This window comes from Phascolarctos cinereus, unplaced genomic scaffold (genome assembly GCF_003287225.1).
Source record: "Phascolarctos cinereus isolate Bilbo 61053 unplaced genomic scaffold, phaCin_HiC Scaffold_726;HRSCAF=1367, whole genome shotgun sequence".
Lineage (NCBI taxonomy): Eukaryota > Metazoa > Chordata > Mammalia > Diprotodontia > Phascolarctidae > Phascolarctos > Phascolarctos cinereus.
This window is the reverse complement of record NW_027556098.1, coordinates 37,061,336-37,080,931: the sequence shown is the minus strand read 5'-3', so window position 1 is coordinate 37,080,931 and position 19,596 is coordinate 37,061,336. Positions and strand designations below refer to the sequence as shown.

Genomic DNA, 19,596 nt, shown 5'->3' with positions numbered 1-19,596 from the left:
ATTAACAGGTGGCTAGTTAACATAAACTTGTTTTTTTCCTTCTCTAAATAAGATATATAGTTACTCTAATTCCTGGTTACTTCAAATGTGGGTTTTTTCCTGTCTGTCCATGGCAACTGCTTATGCCAAAAAAACCACTCCATGGATAACCTTGTTATGATCCTTCATGGCCTTCACAAGACAAAGTCTGTGACCAGGTCTATATTTGGGGGCTTTCTAGTTTTCGTAGTTATTACTAGAGGTTGTGAGTTGCTGGTACAGCCTTTGAGGACAGAAGGTTGGATACCAGCACTGTATATAAAGTAAGTTACTCTATTTCAACCAATTGATCAAACCTTCCAAAGAATCTATAAAGCTCAATTTTTCCTGTTATGCCTCTACCATTGTTCCTTCACCTGAATACAATTCTTTTTCTTCAGACTAAGTTTTCTCCTGGACACCTTCATTAAAGGAAGAAGCCTAGCTTGCTCCATTACCAGCTAACTGAAGCAACCCAAAAGGTCAGGAAGATCTCTTAAGAAAGGAAAAGAGCAGATTCATCATTTGCATAAGTCAAATAATGGAGAACCCCCAAATCAGCAATGTCAGGAGGTAGAGAGGTTAGGGGCTACAGAAGCTAGGTAGCAGAGGTTTTAGGTTGTTTGGGGATTTGTTGTAAAAGGAAAAAAAGGTGGAACCTGAGGGCAGAAATGGGAATGGGGGTGTTTTAAAACTGCTTAACAGCCTGTGAAGAGAAATGGGGATTTTCTGGCTTCCTTCCATTTTTTTACTGTATCCTACATTAAGGCTAAACAATTACGTATTCTGATCAGAGATGGCCTGCATGTGATAAATTGGATCTAACAGCTGTAGGGTAACAGCTAATAGCCTATAAGGATAAAGACAAATAACTTCATCAGCACTTTTCAGAATAAACAAACAAAAAAAAAAACCAAAGCAGGTGTACTTCTGTGAAAGACTTAGTTTGGATAAAATGATGGGAAACAATACTATCCTTTTTTTTTTTTGCTAAAAGAAGAATAAAAGCCCCAAATTCCCATTTGTGACAAATGTTCAAACAGTTCAGGCCACTGTTATGAAATTTTCACGGAAAAGTAATCTTCTGTGCATTCATGAGGAATCATCTCCCACTAATTAAACACAATTTTCTGTCTTGTCTTTTCTCTCTTCACAATATGCTTAGTTGAATGCATTATGAATAGCTAGGTTACTAGGCTTTTTGTAGGACATCAGCAAAATAACAAAGCTCATTTCTGGTCTATGGGGGCTGTCTGACTTGCCAAGGCAACTTTGGTTCTTTCCTTTCCCACACTTTAGCGTAGGGTAGACAGACAAGGGGATGATGAGTGAGGGGTGAGAGACTGAAAATTATGTAAGCCACTTAAGACCCAGTCGATTTTGGCTAATGCTATTGCTCTTAATTATTTCTCATAAGGAATTTTAGGCACATTTTAAAAATCTGCTCCTCCTCACATTTTCTGGGGTTTTGCTATTATGTGACCAAATAGGTCAGTTTAACTGGAATACAGATCGTGAGGGATATCAATCTGTAATTCAGGATGGCAAGAAAGAATGCAGGCAGTTTGTGAAGGGTTTTAAATGCCAAACAGAGTAGTATGTATTTTATCTTTGAAACAACAGGGATGCCACACACAGAATGGGTCTATTATCTAAGGAGAGAAAGCAGGAAGATACTTGGATAAGCAATATGAATGTCCTAATTTTAATTTGCTCAGTTTTCATAGCATCTTTTTATGTAAAGAGCTTAAGATATTTTAGGATTGTGTACAGCAAGATATTAACTTTTGATCACAGTCTATTCTGGATGATGATATTAACTCTTCAAATAACAAATCTTGCAGAGTATGCACTTTACAGATAAAGGAAAAGAAACTTCTCCATAAAGTGAGAGGGCGCTCTATGCTTCTCATTTCTAGGAACTCTAATAAATAAATGGGTTGGAAACACCAATGAAGATGGTTCTACTGGTTGCCAAATTTAAATCTTCAACCACAGAGAGGTCAGGCACAATGGCCAACTTGTTCTTTTACCTAAGACATCTCAATAAATACAACTCAGTTAAGGGAAAAAAAAAAAGACAGATTACCCAAAACCATAAAATGAGGCAACCTCAGTCAGGTTATTTATTTCTATTAATAAATCCCATGAAACATATGAAACCCGAGTGTTGTATAAGTTGAAAAACCTAAATTTTGCCAGATGTGAATTTCAACTCTGGGTGTGTGGTTAGAGACTGGTAGGTAAAATGAGGGCAGGGAAACTTTTATACTGTGGTGTGTGGTTTCTGGAAAGCCTGGAGGGGAATGTTTACTGAGGGTGACCTATTTGGAACCATACCAGCCACTTTTGAAATACTGCTTTCTGGATCTCAGACAGACACATATTTGATTCCAATTTGGAGAGAGGAGGATTAGAGACATAATGAAGGAGTGCCTTCTTTTTGGCATAAAGTTATCATTTGACAACTTTTGTCAACTTTTTAAGGCATGTTAAATCAAAATTTATCAACCCTTTAAAAAGAATCCAATCATTTCCATCCAAATAAAGTGGAACAAGATTGGCTGGAGGGGCAAGATGGGAAAAAAAGGCTGTGGTATGGAATGAAAAACTTCACCAATTATGATTCGGAAGACATTGCAGGGAGTAAGAAAGTATCTTCAATAGATGTATTTTCTCCATTGGGCAATGCAACTATGTAGCCCAGGCCAAGATAATTTTATTTCAAACCTATTTCAGGACGAAAGAACAAAAAAGCACTTGTCCAGGCAAGTGGTTAATGTTCACCACTATAACACAGATGTCATGAAGAATAAAGATAATTTTTATAAATGGAGATGAAGGGAGATGTGGCTACAAATCCAGCTTAGATTTTTCTAGGAAGCTTTAATTGACTGGCTTGGGTTGAAATTTTGCAAAAATGGAAAATCTTTAATTAAAGATGAATTTTTTTTCCAGACATATAAAAAAATTCACTTCTCATATTTATTAAAAATCTTGCTTAAAAAAACAGAGATATTCCCTTAGAACATCTGTGGCAGATGATGAAGTGCTTTTCCTAAGGAGTGACCAAGATGTGCAAATATTGGGGTAAGAGAAAGCTCTATTTTGCTAAAGGGTTTGAGCAATGGCTGCTGTGTTGATACAGCTAGAAGTAAAATAGAACTGGGTGGGTGGGAGGAAGAGTTGCACAATTACCTGCTGAATTTGGAACTGTCCAAACGGATAAATCAATCTGGGTAACTCAAGCAAAGACGCTTCCACTTCCTGACTCCTGGCTGAAATTCATATTAAGTGTGCACTTCTAGGTACCTAGAACTTGCTGGATAGTCTGAATACTAATCAGAGAAATCTCTGGATTGTCAGGGAAGCCTTTGCAAATAGATAGAGAACTGTCTTCATGGTGATTTCTGAGTCATGTAAAGGCCTTCTTTAGCCCAAATTTCTCTCACTGATGCTGACAAAGTGTTGGAAGTTACTTCGAGTTAAGATCTCTTTTAAACTTAAAATGTTACCTGGGAGAAGTAACTTACCAGTCACAATCACCTGTTAATATTTTAGCTCATAAAGATTTAAAAGATTTCCCCCGCCCCAGGTCACCTGAAAGGGTGCTAAAGAGATTACAAAGTAATAGATTTAGATCTATAAGCACCTTCAGAGGCCAGCTGGTCCAAACTTCTCATTTTACAAATAAAGAAACTGAGGTCTAGCCAAGTGATGTGATTTGCCCAAGGTTGCACTGGTAGTAAGCAGCAGAGGGAAAACAAGAACAAGATGCCTTGTCTATAAACCCAGAGCTCTTTCCATTAGATCACATTCCTCCCAGAGAAATGATCTGTAATGGGGAAATGGGGATGAAAAAAGCATGGGATACCTCCAGGGAAAGGAGGCCTAGGAACAGCACTTAGGTAAGGAAACAGAACAAAAGTACTAGGTGCCTTAGAGGAGGACACTAAGGTGGAAGAAAGGGAAGGGGAAGACCTCAAAAAATGCTATAGAAATACTCTTTATCAGGGGTTCTTGACCTTTCCTGCATCATGAACCCATCTGTCAGATTGGTGAAGTCTATAGAAGACTTCTCAGGCTAATGTATTTAAATGCATAAAATAAAAACACTCTGGATTATTAGCAAGGAAACCAATTACACTGAAATATAATTATCAAATTAAAAAAAAAAAGGACCCCAGGATGAGAACCCTTGGTCTAGGGAGTATTCTTTCTCTGGTATATATTTCAGGATCACCCTGGGTTGGTACCCAGTAATCTCAGCCATCGGAGAATGAAGAATATGCTTTTTTCCTAGTCCAAAGAAAGCCATCCTGTTTTTGATTTGTAAAATGGACTCTAACAGACTTAATTCTTTCATTTTTAAGCTTCCCACTTCCAGTGTTCACAACAGTAACACTCTTCCCACACCCCTTCCAAAGAAAATCACACATAATTCAACACATTTTTCAGGCAAACACAGTCTCAACTTGAGAAAAGAGTAAATGAAACCCAGCCAATAAAATAAGTTTCAGGTATCCAAAATTAAGCCTATGTATTTTCCTGAAAACCTCTAAAACATGATAAATGGCAGCAAACTCCAAAGTGAAATTCAGCATCATCTTAATGAGATTTTGGAAATGTAATTTCACAAAGGATTCAATCTCTATAGCTTATTAGCCAATTATACAGTAGGTAGGTTTTCTTTAATTACATGGGTACACATACACATACATACACATATACACATACATACCAAGGTCCATTAAGGCTTTCTCATCAATTCATGGTTGCATCTAGGATATACCATGTTGTTTCAAGGGCTATAATATAATTATGATAAGAGGCAGTTTGCTATAGTAGAAAGAAAGCCAGCCTAAGAGGCAAGAAAACCTGGGTTCAATTTCTGCCTCTGACAATGTTGGCCATGTGACCCTCTCCCCCAACTCCTTTAACCTCTCAGTGGCCCCTGGCAACCCCTTACTTCATTAAGTCATAGGACAAAGGAAGATTGGCACTGGAGAAGAGTTTCCTCACTGAGAATTCCCTATTTAGATGAAATCACAGATCTGGATCCCCTCACACCCCAAACTTTGCCATTATTCGAGTACCTTAAGAAAAAAACTTTTTAAAAAATTTGTTTACATTAGTCCAGATACAAGGTAAATCCAAAAGGGTCACTAAAAATGTGTGTATGTGTTATAATGTAAATCAGTACTGTGTGATTACCACAGGATTTCCTTTGCTGTCACCTGGGGTTTCCTAAGAGGCATGGGAAATCCGAGACTCTACAGAGGGGGTTTTACAGATAGAGGGCTTAAATAATAACTATTCAATTCCTTTCTTGGTTCAATAAAATATTCATTATATGTACAGTGACCAAGTTTCTCAGCCACTTCCAAGGGTAGTCAGTCTCTAATTTCTCTCTACTATGTTTAATTTAAGGAGTAGCAAAGGATGCTGATTTCTTATCATTCTGACAAATACTAGGAGGAAGGAGAGGCAGGGTGGAGTTTCCCTTCAAGTACTCTGAACTCTGGAAGGATTGTTCACCACTGTCTCCACTACCAGCTTCATTTCATCAATCTGAGAATTGGGCAGGGTTGAGTAAAGCATGGGGTCTACCTATTGAACTTAGTTAACTTAGTTAAATTTATTCTTTGTTCCCATTTTCGTCTCTGTTGCTAACCTATTGCTTTGCACTTCAGCACATTGGTTTGGTTCAAGCCTTACTCAGGGAATTATTTCCTACCACTAAGGTGGTAGGAAATGCATGCTAGCCTAGTGTAGAAATCCTTTCTCTTGATTCTAGAAAACGTTGGTTAGTCAAGCTAAAGGACAAGTGTGACTATGTCACTCTCCTGATAAAGTACCTTTGGTGGCTTCCTGATAGCTCTAGGATATAAAAGAAACTTTTTATCTTGGAATTCAAAGCCCTTCCCAATATAGTTCCAATTGACCTTCCCAGACTTGTTTAACCTGAATTCCTTTCACATATTCCATGTTTCAGTTGAATTGACTTACTTGCTATTCTTTAAATTTTGAGTTCTATCTTTTCGGTCCAAGAAAACTCCAAAAAGGGATCAGGAAAAGTTGGACACAACAGAAACAGCTGAACAACAACAATACTCTTCCATCCATACCTTTGCATATCTGAAATGCATTCTCCTCATCTCTACCTCTCAGAATTCCTAACTCCCCTTAGAATTCAGCTCATGTGTTTTTTTTTCTTCTGATTTTCCCTAGTTGGATGATATGGTCACTCTGCTCAAACAATCATGTGAAAAATTAAGTATAGCAAGTTAAGTTTATTATTATTGCAGAATAAATGGTACTGGAAAAGAGGCCACTTTAAGTCAATCTACATAAAAGTTGGACTAATATTTCATGGGAAACAGTAAAAAAAAGGTTAAATTGGGACTTTAACTTGAAAAAGAAATTAAAACTAAGTTTATGAAGTGAAACTGTGGCACTAATTCTTAAACTGCACAAAGACTGAATCAAATGTTGGTTTTATTGGCATAATTTTTTTTGAACAAAATTGCATGATAGGATATAGCGTCTTTCAGTTCAAATTTGCTGTTCACAGAACCAATCAAGGAAGGTCAGTGATGCAAAAATATTCAGGCTTTCATAAATTTTTTCAAGGTCCTCTCCAAAGTCTTTGATATTCAAATCATCCTCTTAGAAGCTCTTACCAACAATTAGTGAGAGACAGACCAACAAAAATTTTAACCTAATGAGGAGGGATGGATGCTAATGTTAAGGCAGTATGTGTTTCAATGGGGACTATTTTTCCAAGGGCTATTTTTCAGGTCTATTTGTTGGTGAACATTTTCATATTGTCACAACTGATTGGGGAGACAGCATGGTACATTTGATAGATTTCGAATTGGAGTCAGGAAATACAAGGGTTCTGACATATATGGCAAGCTTAAATCACTGGAGAAGCAAGGTAGAATTTCCTTTAACTTAATGGGTAAGAACCCAGGATTGGGTTCAAATCCTGCCCATTACATATATTGGCTAGGTGACCTTGGGTAAATCACTTCACCTTGAAATGTTCCAGGCAACTTTCTAAGATGACAAGATACAGAACAACTGCTGAACTGCTTTGGCAGAGGGGATTTCCTCACTGGAAGCTCCCTATGCCAGTGAATCACATGCCGGAAATAAAACAAATCACAACTCCGTCGTAATGGTAGGGACTCAAGTAACCGAACATTTTGATAACAACAGGACCTTCTGTCTATACATATTGTACAGCAGAATAAATGTAAGCTCCCTCAAGGTAGGACTGTTTTTCATTTGGCTATGTAGGCCCAGTGCCTAGCATAGTGCTTTGCCTACAGCAAGTGCTTAATAAGTGTTTTCTGGATTGTATTGGGTGACTAGTCAATTTTGGCTCGTGGTTCTATGTACTGACAAGTCAAGTCTTAACTGTCCTCAGACTGGTTTTGATTGATAGATTACTGCTTCTTTTTTCCCAACACCTGATGCTAAATGGGTAGGAGGGCTGTACTGCAGATTGCTACTGCCTTTGACCCCACCTGGGGTCAAAGGCAACCAGGAAAAGTCAGGAATAGAGCTCTCATAACAATCTTCCTGTTACTATATTTAAACTACAGTTGCATAGTCCAAATGTATGTACCAGATCCTGAATATTGCAATTGAAAATAGTTGCAGCAGGTTCATAATATATATATTATATTTATAACATATATTATATATAATATAGATATTATATATCATATAATATATTATATGTATGTATGTATGTACACACACACACACATATATAGATATACACACACACACTTACAGTTAAGGCCTTTTAAGCATGCAAATACATGCAAATAATATGGAAAATAAAAGATATTGGTATTGACCAATGAAACCGGGCAGTCTGAACTTTAGGATCCAATGGTGTAAGTATGGTTTTGGTCCAACAGAATCATAGTGGGTTAGTTTAGTTAACTTTTATTGGCTATGACAATAAGTTCAGAGTTAACCAAGGCAAGAAGTAGCAAAAATCATGACCAAAGCCATTATCTGTATGCCAAGTCATTTCCATTTTGTGTTCATCTCTCTGCTTTCTTCTTATCTCCTCCCTTCCTCCCTATTTTCTTCCTACTAAAAATCCCTATTATTTTTTTTCCTTCCCTTTTGGTGTTTTAGGGGGAAAAATGGCAAGTTTCTTGTTTGGTGGTGAGATTTTTGGAAAAGCAAATACCCTTACAGAATGTAAGCTACCTGAGGACATGTACTATCTTTCGTTTTGATCAGTTTCCTGAGAACTTGGCACAGTGCCTAGCATATCAAACGCACAACTGCTCGTTGACTGGTCAATACAGGAAGCTCCTCTACTTCCCAAATAGGTTAGAGAGCAAAGCTCTCTAAATAGGGAAATGTAATGTTTAATGAGAAAGGAAAATGGCATGGTGGGAAGAATATTGTTCTGGGTTCAAATTCTAAAGCTGATGTTTATTACTTGTGTGACTTTGGGCAAGTTACTTAAACTCCGAGGCCCCATTTAGTTCTGGATCTATGATACAATGGCATTTCAGATTGCTCAAAAGAATCCTGGGTTCAAATTTTACTGGGGTCAAAGGTGAAAATAAATTTGGGGATTTATAAGTCTGTTTTGAAGATTGGTATTATCCAGGTACACTGAAGTGTATAGCTGAAGCAATTAACTAGGTAATTCAGGTAAATAGACTGCTTTTCAGAAATTAAAGTTGCTTGGTCTAAATTAGGAAGGTTATTGACACTGTATGAATTAAGAGATAACTGTTAAAACACTGCATTTCCCTCTACCTATTTAGAAAGAAACGTAATCAACTCAGTCAATGTTGGCAAGCCATCAGGACTGAAACATTTCATCTGAAGTCCAGTTGTAACAAGAGGAGAAGGGGGGGAGTCCAAGTTTGCAGATGTTTGAGTGGAAAAAAAGGACTATTTAAGCCCAAGTGTATATGTAGGCTAAAAGCCTGTTCTTTCTATTAAAGTGCATGATTATTTTATCAACCAGAAAATAAATAAATAAATAAATAAATAAGCTCAATTTCAGTGGGACCCTGGAAGTGGCACAAGCCAATGTGGGGGCATGTTCCTATCGAGCTGCTGATACTTTCTATGAAAATAAAAATATATTTCAAGGGCTCTAAAACTCAGGCCCAAATCTGAAAAACACATTTTGCCTCCTCCATACTCTGCTCTTCCTTTGCCCCAATATGCACTTTTGCATGATAAAAGGCACCAAAACATGGATATGACAAATTAAAGCTTACCATTGTCGTAGGACCGAAAATTTCCTACAAATTTTATGTATTCATATGTTGGAAATTCCTTTGGATTCAAACTGCCTCTGAGAAGATGACAATAAAACTCTAAATCGTTGTCAGCTGGATCATTAAAAAGAAAAGGAAGGGAGAGAGGAGATATAAGCATTACACAGAAACTAGACTAAACAAGTGGTGTCTTTGTGAAGACTCCTACGTGAATTCAGTCTGTTCAGACACTGCCAGGATATTTCTCTCATTATGACTGACTGGTAGGTCCTGTTTATAACCTTTGCTGTATAGGCTTTTCTCTCTAAATTCCATAGACATTTCATATCCCACATGTGGACACAATTAGTTTTGATTTGCTCACAAATGTTTGTGGGTGATTATGTCAGCGTAGATTAGCTGCGGCCACTTTTGTACGGTATATTAAAAGTAAACTCCTCACATAAGCCTGCGCCTGCCTGCCTCTCTCTCTCTCTCTCTCTCTCTCTCTCTCTCTCTCTCTCTCTCTCTCTCTCTCTCTCTCTCTCTCTCTCTCTCTCTCTCTCTCTCTTATTTTGCCTGCTTTGAAGTACAGAGGGATGACAGAATAAATGGTCCTGGAAAATGGGTTGAAACTTGAAAACATGGGCAAAAAATCATTGCTACCCTTATAAATGTAATTTTATATGCTTCACTAAATGACAGATATTTCTCTAAAGATTAAGGTCTTGCCCTCTGTGTCTTTATGGGGACAAAAATCCTTCTAAATGGGAAGGCTGGCCTGAAAAAAAGATCAGGATATCAACTTCTATCTACATGCTGCCAGACATCTGAATTATAAAAAAACCAAAAAAATCAGTTGAAAAATCCACATGTATTTCAATATTCAGATGTTTGGCATCATGTAGACAAAGCATTTGGATTTTTGATAGAATTTTTCAGTTTTTCATCCAGATGTTTCACATTGTGTAGACATAGCATTTGTTTGGCCTTGCAAGATGAATAGAGTTCAAGGATTCTAGAATTCATTATCACTAGCAGAATCTCTGCCTCACATAACAGATTCTTCTGTTAAACATGAAAAGTGAGGTGTGATTTTTCTAAGCCAAATTTTCTCATATTTCAAATGTAAAAAAGAAAAGTTATTTATTTATTTACTTAATTATTCTTTTTTCCTTTCTTGGTCTCTCTTAGAAGTGCAGTGGCCACTCAGGGGCCTCATTCCAATACTGATTAGCAAAGAAATTCAAACCTGCCCTGTTTTTTCTAATGTGGGCCAGTTTGCCTCTCCCTAGGCAGCTTGGTGGCCCTCCAAATACCCAGTGGCTCACATTTGTGCCCGACTTTGTGTGGACATCTATTACCTTTAGACCAACTGAGGTGTATCATCAGGCTTAACACTATCTACAGGTTCTCCAGTAGTCGGGACTTCAGGTCTGTACCATTAGGCCCTGCTGTAAAAAGTATATCTCTCTCTTTTTTCTTTTTGTCTTCATAATTCATCAAATGGCAGCTTTTGCTTTAAACTTCACCTATATCTCTAAGGGTCACAAAAATTTGTTACGTACAATAATTGTTCTTGCAATCAGTTTCTGTTTCTGAAACTACTCTTGAGATATCACTTATTCAAAAATAAAAATCCTATTCCAACAGTAAAGCCAAACTTACATTTTAAGTATTCTGGAGAGGAAGAGTCAGTCACAAGCATATGAGAAGAGAGCATCTTATAAACTTCTGAATGTTCCTGTTCTGGAAGGAAATTTAATAAATTCTGATCCATGACATCTGACTGAAAAAGAAAAAAAAAGAAATGGGAGAAAAGGTTTATGCAAAACATAAAGACCAAGGAATGAAAAAAAAAACCAAGCATATTTCCACATAATGACTGCATGACAAATATAGAACCTGTTCTTAGGGTAACAAATCAAAGATCTAGTTTTCATTCCCTTGAAAATTCTTCATGCAATATTACATAAATCTTGGATATATGGAATATATAACAGGTTTTACTTAGTAATAATAGAAATTACTGTATACAGTGCTGAAGTTTTGCAAAACACTTTGCTTATCTTAACACATTTGATTCTCACAATAACTCTATGAGTCAGGCACTGTTATTATTCCAACCATACAGTTAAGGAAACTGAGACACATAGATGTTAAGGGACTTGCCTAAGGTCACACAGTGTTTAGGGCAGAATTTGAACTCAGGTTTTCCTGTCTCCAAGTCCTATACTCTTTCTATTGTGCCAGCTAATTGCACTTTTCAAGCTGTTAATGCCCATGAGGAAAAGAAATGTTGTAATAAGTCAAGAACACCCATAGCCTTTAACTCCTGCCTAAAAGAAAATGTTAATTTCATAAATTCTGGTGGGCAGCAGCATAGACAACCAGGAATTAAGTCACTAAACCTTATAAGACCATAGGATTATATAGTTTGAGAGTGAAAAAGGACCACAGGTCACCTAGTCCTTCATTTTACAGAAAGGAAATCTGAGGCCCAAAGCCTTGCCACAGGTAGTAAGTAGTAGAGACAAGATTCAAATCTAGGTTTTTAGATTCCAAATTGAGCATTCTTTCCACTGCACCACAAGAGAACTGCAAGGGATCTCAAGAAATCATAAAATCAATATGTAATTAGTCCTGGAAAAAACCTTTGAAATGGCCTCATTCTTTGCCTTTAGGTCAATGAATATCTAACCAGGAGTTCTTAATCTGAGATCTGCACAGATTTTACGGGTTTATGAACTTGGATGGTGAAAAAGAAAAAAATCTTTATTTTCAATAACTTCTAACTGAAATTTAGCATTTCCTTCAATTATTTAAAGACATTATTCTGGGAAGAGGTACATAGGCTTCACCAGTTTGCCAAAGGGTCCATGGCACAGAAAAGGTTAAGAATCCCTGTTAATGAGCTGTTTCTTATAGCCAGCTAAAATCTCTCTGACATGATTTTAAACCCATTCTCCAGTACGAGGCAGTCTGGCAAGATGGAAAGTGCTGGACTTTGGTGCCAAGCTCATCTGGGTTTAAATCCTGCTTCTGACCCTTAGAAACTGTGTGAATCTGTCTCTGATACTTATCAGCTGTGAGACAGGGCTAAATTGGCTTCATCTATGAAATGAGAGTGTCTGGACTAAATGGTCCCTTTCAGCTCTAAACCTGTGATCTCATGATGACCCAGACAGCTCACTTAACCTCTACATTCCTCAGGTAACTACCTGGGATGTCTCCATTAGATCACAGATTGGTGGGTGGTGATCTATAGAGGGTTCCACTGGGATTTCTCCATTCTGATTAAATCACATGTACTTAAACTTAGTATTCTCTGTGGAACAGAGATGAATAGTAGCCTCCTAAACATATTTCACATGATTAACTATAGTAACTAAGTGGCCCCTTGGCCCTTTCTTGTACTACTCTGACTGAAACCCATTGTAGGCATGTCCAAGAAGAAGGGCTGCTGTAGCCCAAACTAGGCCCTGGTTATTCAATCAATTAATTGTTGTTGGTGTTGTTGTTGAGTTGTTTTCAGTCATGTCCATCTCCTTGTGGCCTCATTCGGGGTTTTCTTGGCAAAAGTACTAGAGTGGTTTGCTATTTCCTTCTCCAACTCATTTTATGGATGAAGAAACTGAGGCAAACAGGATTAGGTGACTTGCTCAAGGTCACACAGCTATTAAGTGTCTGAGGCTGGATGTGAACTCAGGAAGATGAGTCTTCCTGATTCCAAGCCCAATATTGTATCTACTTCACCACCTAGCTGCCCTTCAATTAATCAATTAGCATGCAGTTATTTTTTTAAAAAAATAATCAGTTTATTTTTAGTTTTCAACATTCACTTCCATAAGATTTTGAGTTTTATTTTCTCCTCCTCCCTCTCCTCCCCCTTCCCCAAGATGGCATGCAATCTCATATAGGCTCTACTCATACATTCATATTAAACATTTTCACATTAGTCATGATATAAAGAAGAATCAGAACTAATGGAAGGAACCACAAGAATGAAGCAATAAAACAAAACAACGAAAGAAAAGGACAGCTTCCATCTGCATTCAGACTCCATAGTTCTATCTCTGGATGTGGATATCATTTTCCATCATGAGACTTTTGGAGTTGTCTTAGATCCTTGCATTTCTGAGAAGAGCCAAGTCTATCAAAGTCAGTCATCACACAATGTGGCTGCTATTGTGTATAATGTTCTCCTGGTTCTGCTCATTTCACTCAGCACCAATTCATATAAGTCTTTCCAGGTTTTTCTGAAATCCACCTGGTCATCATTTCTTATAGCACAATAGTATTCCATTACATTCATATACCACAACTTGTTCAGCCATTCTCTAATTGATGGGCATCCCCTCAATTTCCAATTCTTTGCCACCACAAAAAGAGCTGCTGCAAATATTTTTGTACACGTGGTTCCTTCTCCCGTTTTTATGATCCCTGTGGGATACAGCCCTAGAAGTGGTATTGCTCGGTCAAAGAGTAGCCCTTTGGGCACAGTTCCAAATTGCTCTCGAGAATGGTTGGATCAGTTCACAACTCCACCAATAATGCATTAGTGTTCCAATTTTCCCACATCTTCTCCAACATTTATCATTTTCCTGTTTTGTCATGTTAGCCAATTTGATCGGTGTGATGTAGTATCTCAGAATTGTTTTGATTTGCATTTCTCTAAACAACAGTGATTTAGAGCATTTTTTCATATGCCTTATAGATAGCTTTAGTTTCTTCCTCTGAAAACTGCCTGTTCATATCCTTTGACCATTTATCAATTGGGGAATGACTTGTATTCTTATAAATTTGACTCAGTTCTCTCTATATTTTAGAAATGAGGCCTTTTTTTAGAAACACTGGTTATAAAAATTCTTTCCCAGTTTTCTGCTTCCCTCCTAATCTTGGTTGCATTGGCTTTGTTTTCCAATTTAATGTAATCAAAATTATCCATTTTGCATTTCATAATGTTCTCTATCTGTTATTTGGTCATATGTTTTTCCCTTCTCCATAAATCTGAAAGGTAGACTATTCCTTGCTGTCCTAGTTTGCTTATAGTATTAGTCCATATCTAAATCCTGTACCTATTTTGATTTTATCTTGGTATAGGGTGTAAAATGTTGGTCTATGCCTAGTTTCTGCTATACTATTTTCCAGTTTTCCCAGCAGTTTTTGTTAAATGGTGATTTCTTATCCTGGAAACTGGAGTCTTTGGATTTATCAAGTAGTAGATTAGTATAGTATAGACTGTTGTGTCTTGCATACACGATTGCACTGATCCACCACTCTATTTCTTAGCCAGTATCAAGTAGTTTTGATAACTGCTGCTTTATAATACAATTTAAAATCTGATAGAGTTAGGCTACCTTGCCTTGCATTTCTTTTCATTAGATATGATGGACGTTTTGTTGGTTTTGTTTTCATTAGATATGATGGGCTTTGATATTCTGGACCTTTTGTTCTTCCAGATGAATTTTACTATTGTTTTTTCTGGCTCTGTAAAATAATTTTTGGTAGTTTGATATGGCACTGATTAAGTAAATTAATTTAGGTATAATTGTCATTTTTATTATATTGGCTTGGCCTACCCATGAGCAACTGATATTTTTCCAATTATTTAGATCTGACTTTATTTGTGTGAAAAGTGTTTTGTAATTGTATTCATATAGTTCCTGGTTTTGTTTTGGCAGGTAGAGTCCCAAATATTTTATAATGTCTGCAGTAACTTTAAATGGAATTTCTCTTTCTCTTGCTGTTGGGCTTTGTTAGTAATATGTAGAGACGCCAATGATTTGTGTGGGTTTATTCTATAGCCTGCAACTTTGCTAAATTTGTTTATTATTTCAAGTAATTTTTTACTTGATTCTCTAAGTATACCATCATATCATCTGCAAAGAGTGATAGCTTTCTTTCTTCTTTGCCTATTCTAATTCCTTCAATTTCTTTTTCTTCTCTAATTGCTAAAACTAATATTTCTAGTACAATATTGAATAACTTAGCATGCAATTATTAAGCACCTGTGATGTACTAGCACTGTTCTAGGCACTGAAGTTATGATGAACAGAAGTGTAACAATCCTTACTCTCCAGAGCCTACTTTCTGCCTGGTCTGGCAGAAGATGGCAGCCTGGGATGACTCTGGTTACCATCTCCAATGGCATGAAACATAGACATGGAAAGAAAAGCATATTTTTGGTAGCTAGGAAATTCAAACATATAGAACATTAAAGAAAAAAAACAGAATTTAAAAAGAATTATTTTCTTTATAAAAGTCTCAAGTTGCAACTTAACACTCATGTGAAACCTGCTGATCTTTTGCTCATTAAAGCAATTAGACAAAAATAATATTCATCTTCCACTAAACTGTGGCTGGATCTCTCCCAGTCTCCATTCGAGAGGAAAAGCAAACGTGCCAGCAGGCACTGCTTTCACCGAAGTGTTAGGTTATCACTACTATCACGTCTCAATCTAAGGTACAAGGCTCTTTCCCCAGGTTGAGTGATAAGCTGAATATACTTGGCTGCTTTATCTGGGTCTTTTCTGATCTCAAAGATAAATCTGAAGCTGAAATTCCAAATCAAACCTTTCCCATTTTTTTTTCCCATGAAGGAGTATTTGAACATAGTCAGGAGCAGAAGCCTTGACTTTTAGATACTGGAATAAAGGTGTTTTGCAGGCAGCATTTTCCTCTCTGACTTTTGTACTCTCAGCTTCATCTGCTTTCTCCTTGGCTAAAGGAAGCAAGCTGCCATTTACAATAAGGGCTTTATGGCTTGGCTGAAATGGCACTAGCCTATATGTGGCAGGGGTGGGGTGGGGGTGCGAGGTAAGTGGAGAAATCAGGCAAAGTTCACAGTGGCATTCAGGCATTCTCTGAAACCTGCTTCTCCACCCCTGGGGAAGCCCTATTCCTGTATGGTGCAGACAAGGACAGAGATAATAACTGGACTTAGGATTTTATTGATCTAGGTAATTGCCAGGTAAGAAAACTCCTGCCAATTCAGGTCAGCACCTTTTCTGCAACTTAAAAGTCTTAGTGAATAGTTTAGAGCAAAGGTTCTCAAAGTTTTTGGTCTCAGGACCCCTTACATTTTAACAATTATTGATGACTCCAAAGAGCTTTTGTTTATATGGGTTATATTTATTGATATTTACTGTTCAAAAATTAAAACATCTTAGAATTATTTTTTTTTTGGCTTTTTGGTGAGACAGTTGGGGTTAAGTGCCTTGCTCAGGGTCACACACCTAGTATGTGTCAAGTGTCTGAGGCTGGATTTGAACTCAGGTCCTCCTGACTCCAAGGCTGAGCTCTATCCACTGTCAAGGCCAAGCTGTATTCACTGACATCTTAAAATTATTATAAAAAGAGTTTTGACCTCAAGGATTCTCTGAAAAGACTTCTAAGGGTCCCCCAATCACACTTTGAAGACTACTAGCTTAGAGCACTGAGAACCTAATAAAGGTCAGAAAGCCAGGATGTGTCAGAAGTAGGGCTTGAACCCAGAACTTTCTGGCTTCTAAGGTAGTTCTTTATCCTCTATGCTACTATGCCTTTCCTGATACAGATAGGTCTAGAATTGTGGGGTGATATGCTACGTTCTAGACAGCTAGGTATTACAGTAGATAGAGGACTGGGCATGGATTCAGGAAGATCTGAGTTCAAATCTGACCTCAGACACTCACTAGTTGGGTGACCCTGGGCAAGTCACTTAACTTCTGTTTACCTCAGTTTCCTCATCTTAAAATAAGGATAATAATAGCATCTCCCTTGCAGGGTTATTGTGTGGATAAAATGAGATAATATTTGTAAAATGATTAGCAGAGTGCCTGGTACATAGCAAGTGCTAGATCTAAATATTTATACATTATTACTATAAATATCACCATATATTATATGTTACTATGTATAATTTATGTATTGAATATGTTAATAGTATTACTCAAGGAAAAACCCAACCTTTGGGTTTCCCTATCTGATGAACACCTCCACTCCCTTATAGACCAAGGCAAAGTAAAGGTAAATATGGGAGCGTAGGTCCAGAACCCAAATGATTACTCATAATAACCACAACAATTCAAATTGATATGATACTATATATTTTAACAGAGTTTTTCTTGCAATCTTGCAATAGTGCTACTGTTGCTACCTAATTTTATAGATGAGCAAATTGTCTCAGAGAGATTCACAAAATTACAGATATGGATCTGGAAGGAACCTTAGAAATTAGCTGAGGCCCCAAAGTGTGATGATATTTGACCAAAGACACACAGTTGAAGGTGGCATGACTAGGATCTAAATTCACATGTTTTAACTTCTGTCTAGGGCCTCCTTTCATCATCTCTATAAGGACTTATGCGGCTAAAAAACCAGGAGCTGATCCAGGACTCCAGCAAAACATGCTGTGGCTATTTCTGAATAAAGCAAATTATCAGATTTGACCTTATCTGAAGTTACAACTACAGGCTTCCAGATACCTACTCTAATATCTACCCATGTAGATATATGCTGGCTCCCTATTACTTCTAAGATCAAAAACAAATGACTGCTTGAAGCCTTTTACAATCCAGCTACAATCTACTTTTTCAGCTTTATTATACATACTCTTCATCAGATACTCTATAGTCTAGCCAAAGTGGAAAGAAGGAAGAAAGAAATAAAGGAGGGAAGGTGGGAAGGATGGAAGGAAAGAAGGAAGGAAAAAAGGAAGGAGGGAGAAAAGGAAAATGGAAGGAAGAAGGAAGGATGGAAGGAAGCTATTCCTCACTTATGACACTATCTCCCACATCTGTTCCTTTGCCCAAGCTGTCTGTGACTCATGCCTGGAATACATATTCTCTCTCCACTTCTGCTTCTTAGAATCCTTGCTTTCTTTTAAAGCTACATTCAAGCACCACTTTTGCTATGAATTAACAAAAAAAATTTTTTTTATTTCTTCATAATTGGTTTACTTTGTAATCCTGTGTATTTTATGCATTTAAAAACATTATTCTAAGAAGGAGTCCATAGGCTTCACCAGACTGCCAGCAGGGTCCATGACACAAAAAGGTATAAGAACTTCTGATCTACAAGAAACCTTTCCTGATTCTCCCCCCACACCCACACCCACACTCAGTTGTCAGCACTTCCTTCCCCATCTTTCCCCCCACCAAAAAAACCTGCCCTTTATTTTCCGCATATATTTTGTAGATATTTTACACTCTGTTTTAGTAGAATGTGTTGAAAGTTGACATGGCCACTGAGGCCATTCCAGGGAGCATATGCAGAGAGTTCCCCTGAAAACTTCCATGGATCCTAGAGATAGCATGCCTTAGCATCTGGTAGCACCCTGTATGACAAACTCTGGTCTTTTTTTTCTGTCTCTCAATGAAGGTCTCCAAGTTATATGATGCCATCTGGAGGAGCAAAGGAAGAGAGAGCCAGCCAAAAGCTGTCTCTTCTTTTTTATTATTATTAAATTTTATTTTTAATTTATGGAATAAAACAAGCATTTCCATAAGATAGTACAATAAAAAAGACAATTGCACATGAAACCGCAAATCTACTATGCACAACTTTCTATTCCTTTCAAAAATATAACAAAATTATCATGTAAATTTCCCCCCCCCAGAGATGGCTACCCTTAGACACAAATAAGTGTATCTCTCTATATATAGATAGATAGATAGATATAGATATATATGTAACATTATTTTATACATACTTCTATTTATCAGTTCCTTCTCTGGATGTAGACAGCATCTTTCTTTATATGTCCTTTATAGTTAATTTGGGTATTTAACATATTCAAAACAACTTATTTGTTCAAAGTCCTTCCTAAAACAACATTGCTGTTACTGTGTACAATATTCTTTTGGTTCTTCTCATTTCACTCTTTGTTATTTCGTGCAAGTCTTTGCTTGTTTTTCTAAGACCACTGAGCTTATCATTTCTTATAGTACAATCATCTGCCATAACTTGTTCAGCTAATCAGCTGTCTCTTCTTTTAAGTGACACAGTACCCTACTCCCTTGCAATTATGGAGCAGGGAAAGGGGAGAGCCAAAGGATTGCTCAGGATGACCTAATATGGCACATCAGACTAAAATGCTAAGTCTTCAATTCTGCTTCACCAGTTGGCCAGAAGAAGGCAGGGAGTTTATCACCTCTGATGCGACCAAATGCTGAGTCACTCACGTCCCTGGAATCTGCAGAAGTTTCCTGGGCAACTCAGAGCAGACTCTGTAGGAGGGTGCCTACTGATCAATTTAAACTCTACTACACTTATACATATACACATAACTTCTGCTACACATATACATTTCCTGTGATAGAACATAAGTTCTGCTGTTTCA

General features: G+C 37.3%; 1 protein-coding gene across 1 annotated transcript in view; it reads right to left on the bottom strand.

The window, feature by feature from the left end:
• Nucleotides 1–19,596, bottom strand: part of NPAS2 (neuronal PAS domain protein 2) — a 242,957-nt gene that overhangs the window by 45,834 nt on the left and 177,527 nt on the right. Inside the window, exons 6-7 of the mRNA XM_020992942.2 lie at nt 10,941–11,061; nt 9,294–9,407 (exon numbers count right to left, since the gene is read on the bottom strand). Of these exons, the coding sequence (XP_020848601.1) occupies nt 9,294–9,407; nt 10,941–11,061 (235 nt within the window). The remainder of the gene's footprint in view (nt 1–9,293; nt 9,408–10,940; nt 11,062–19,596) is intronic.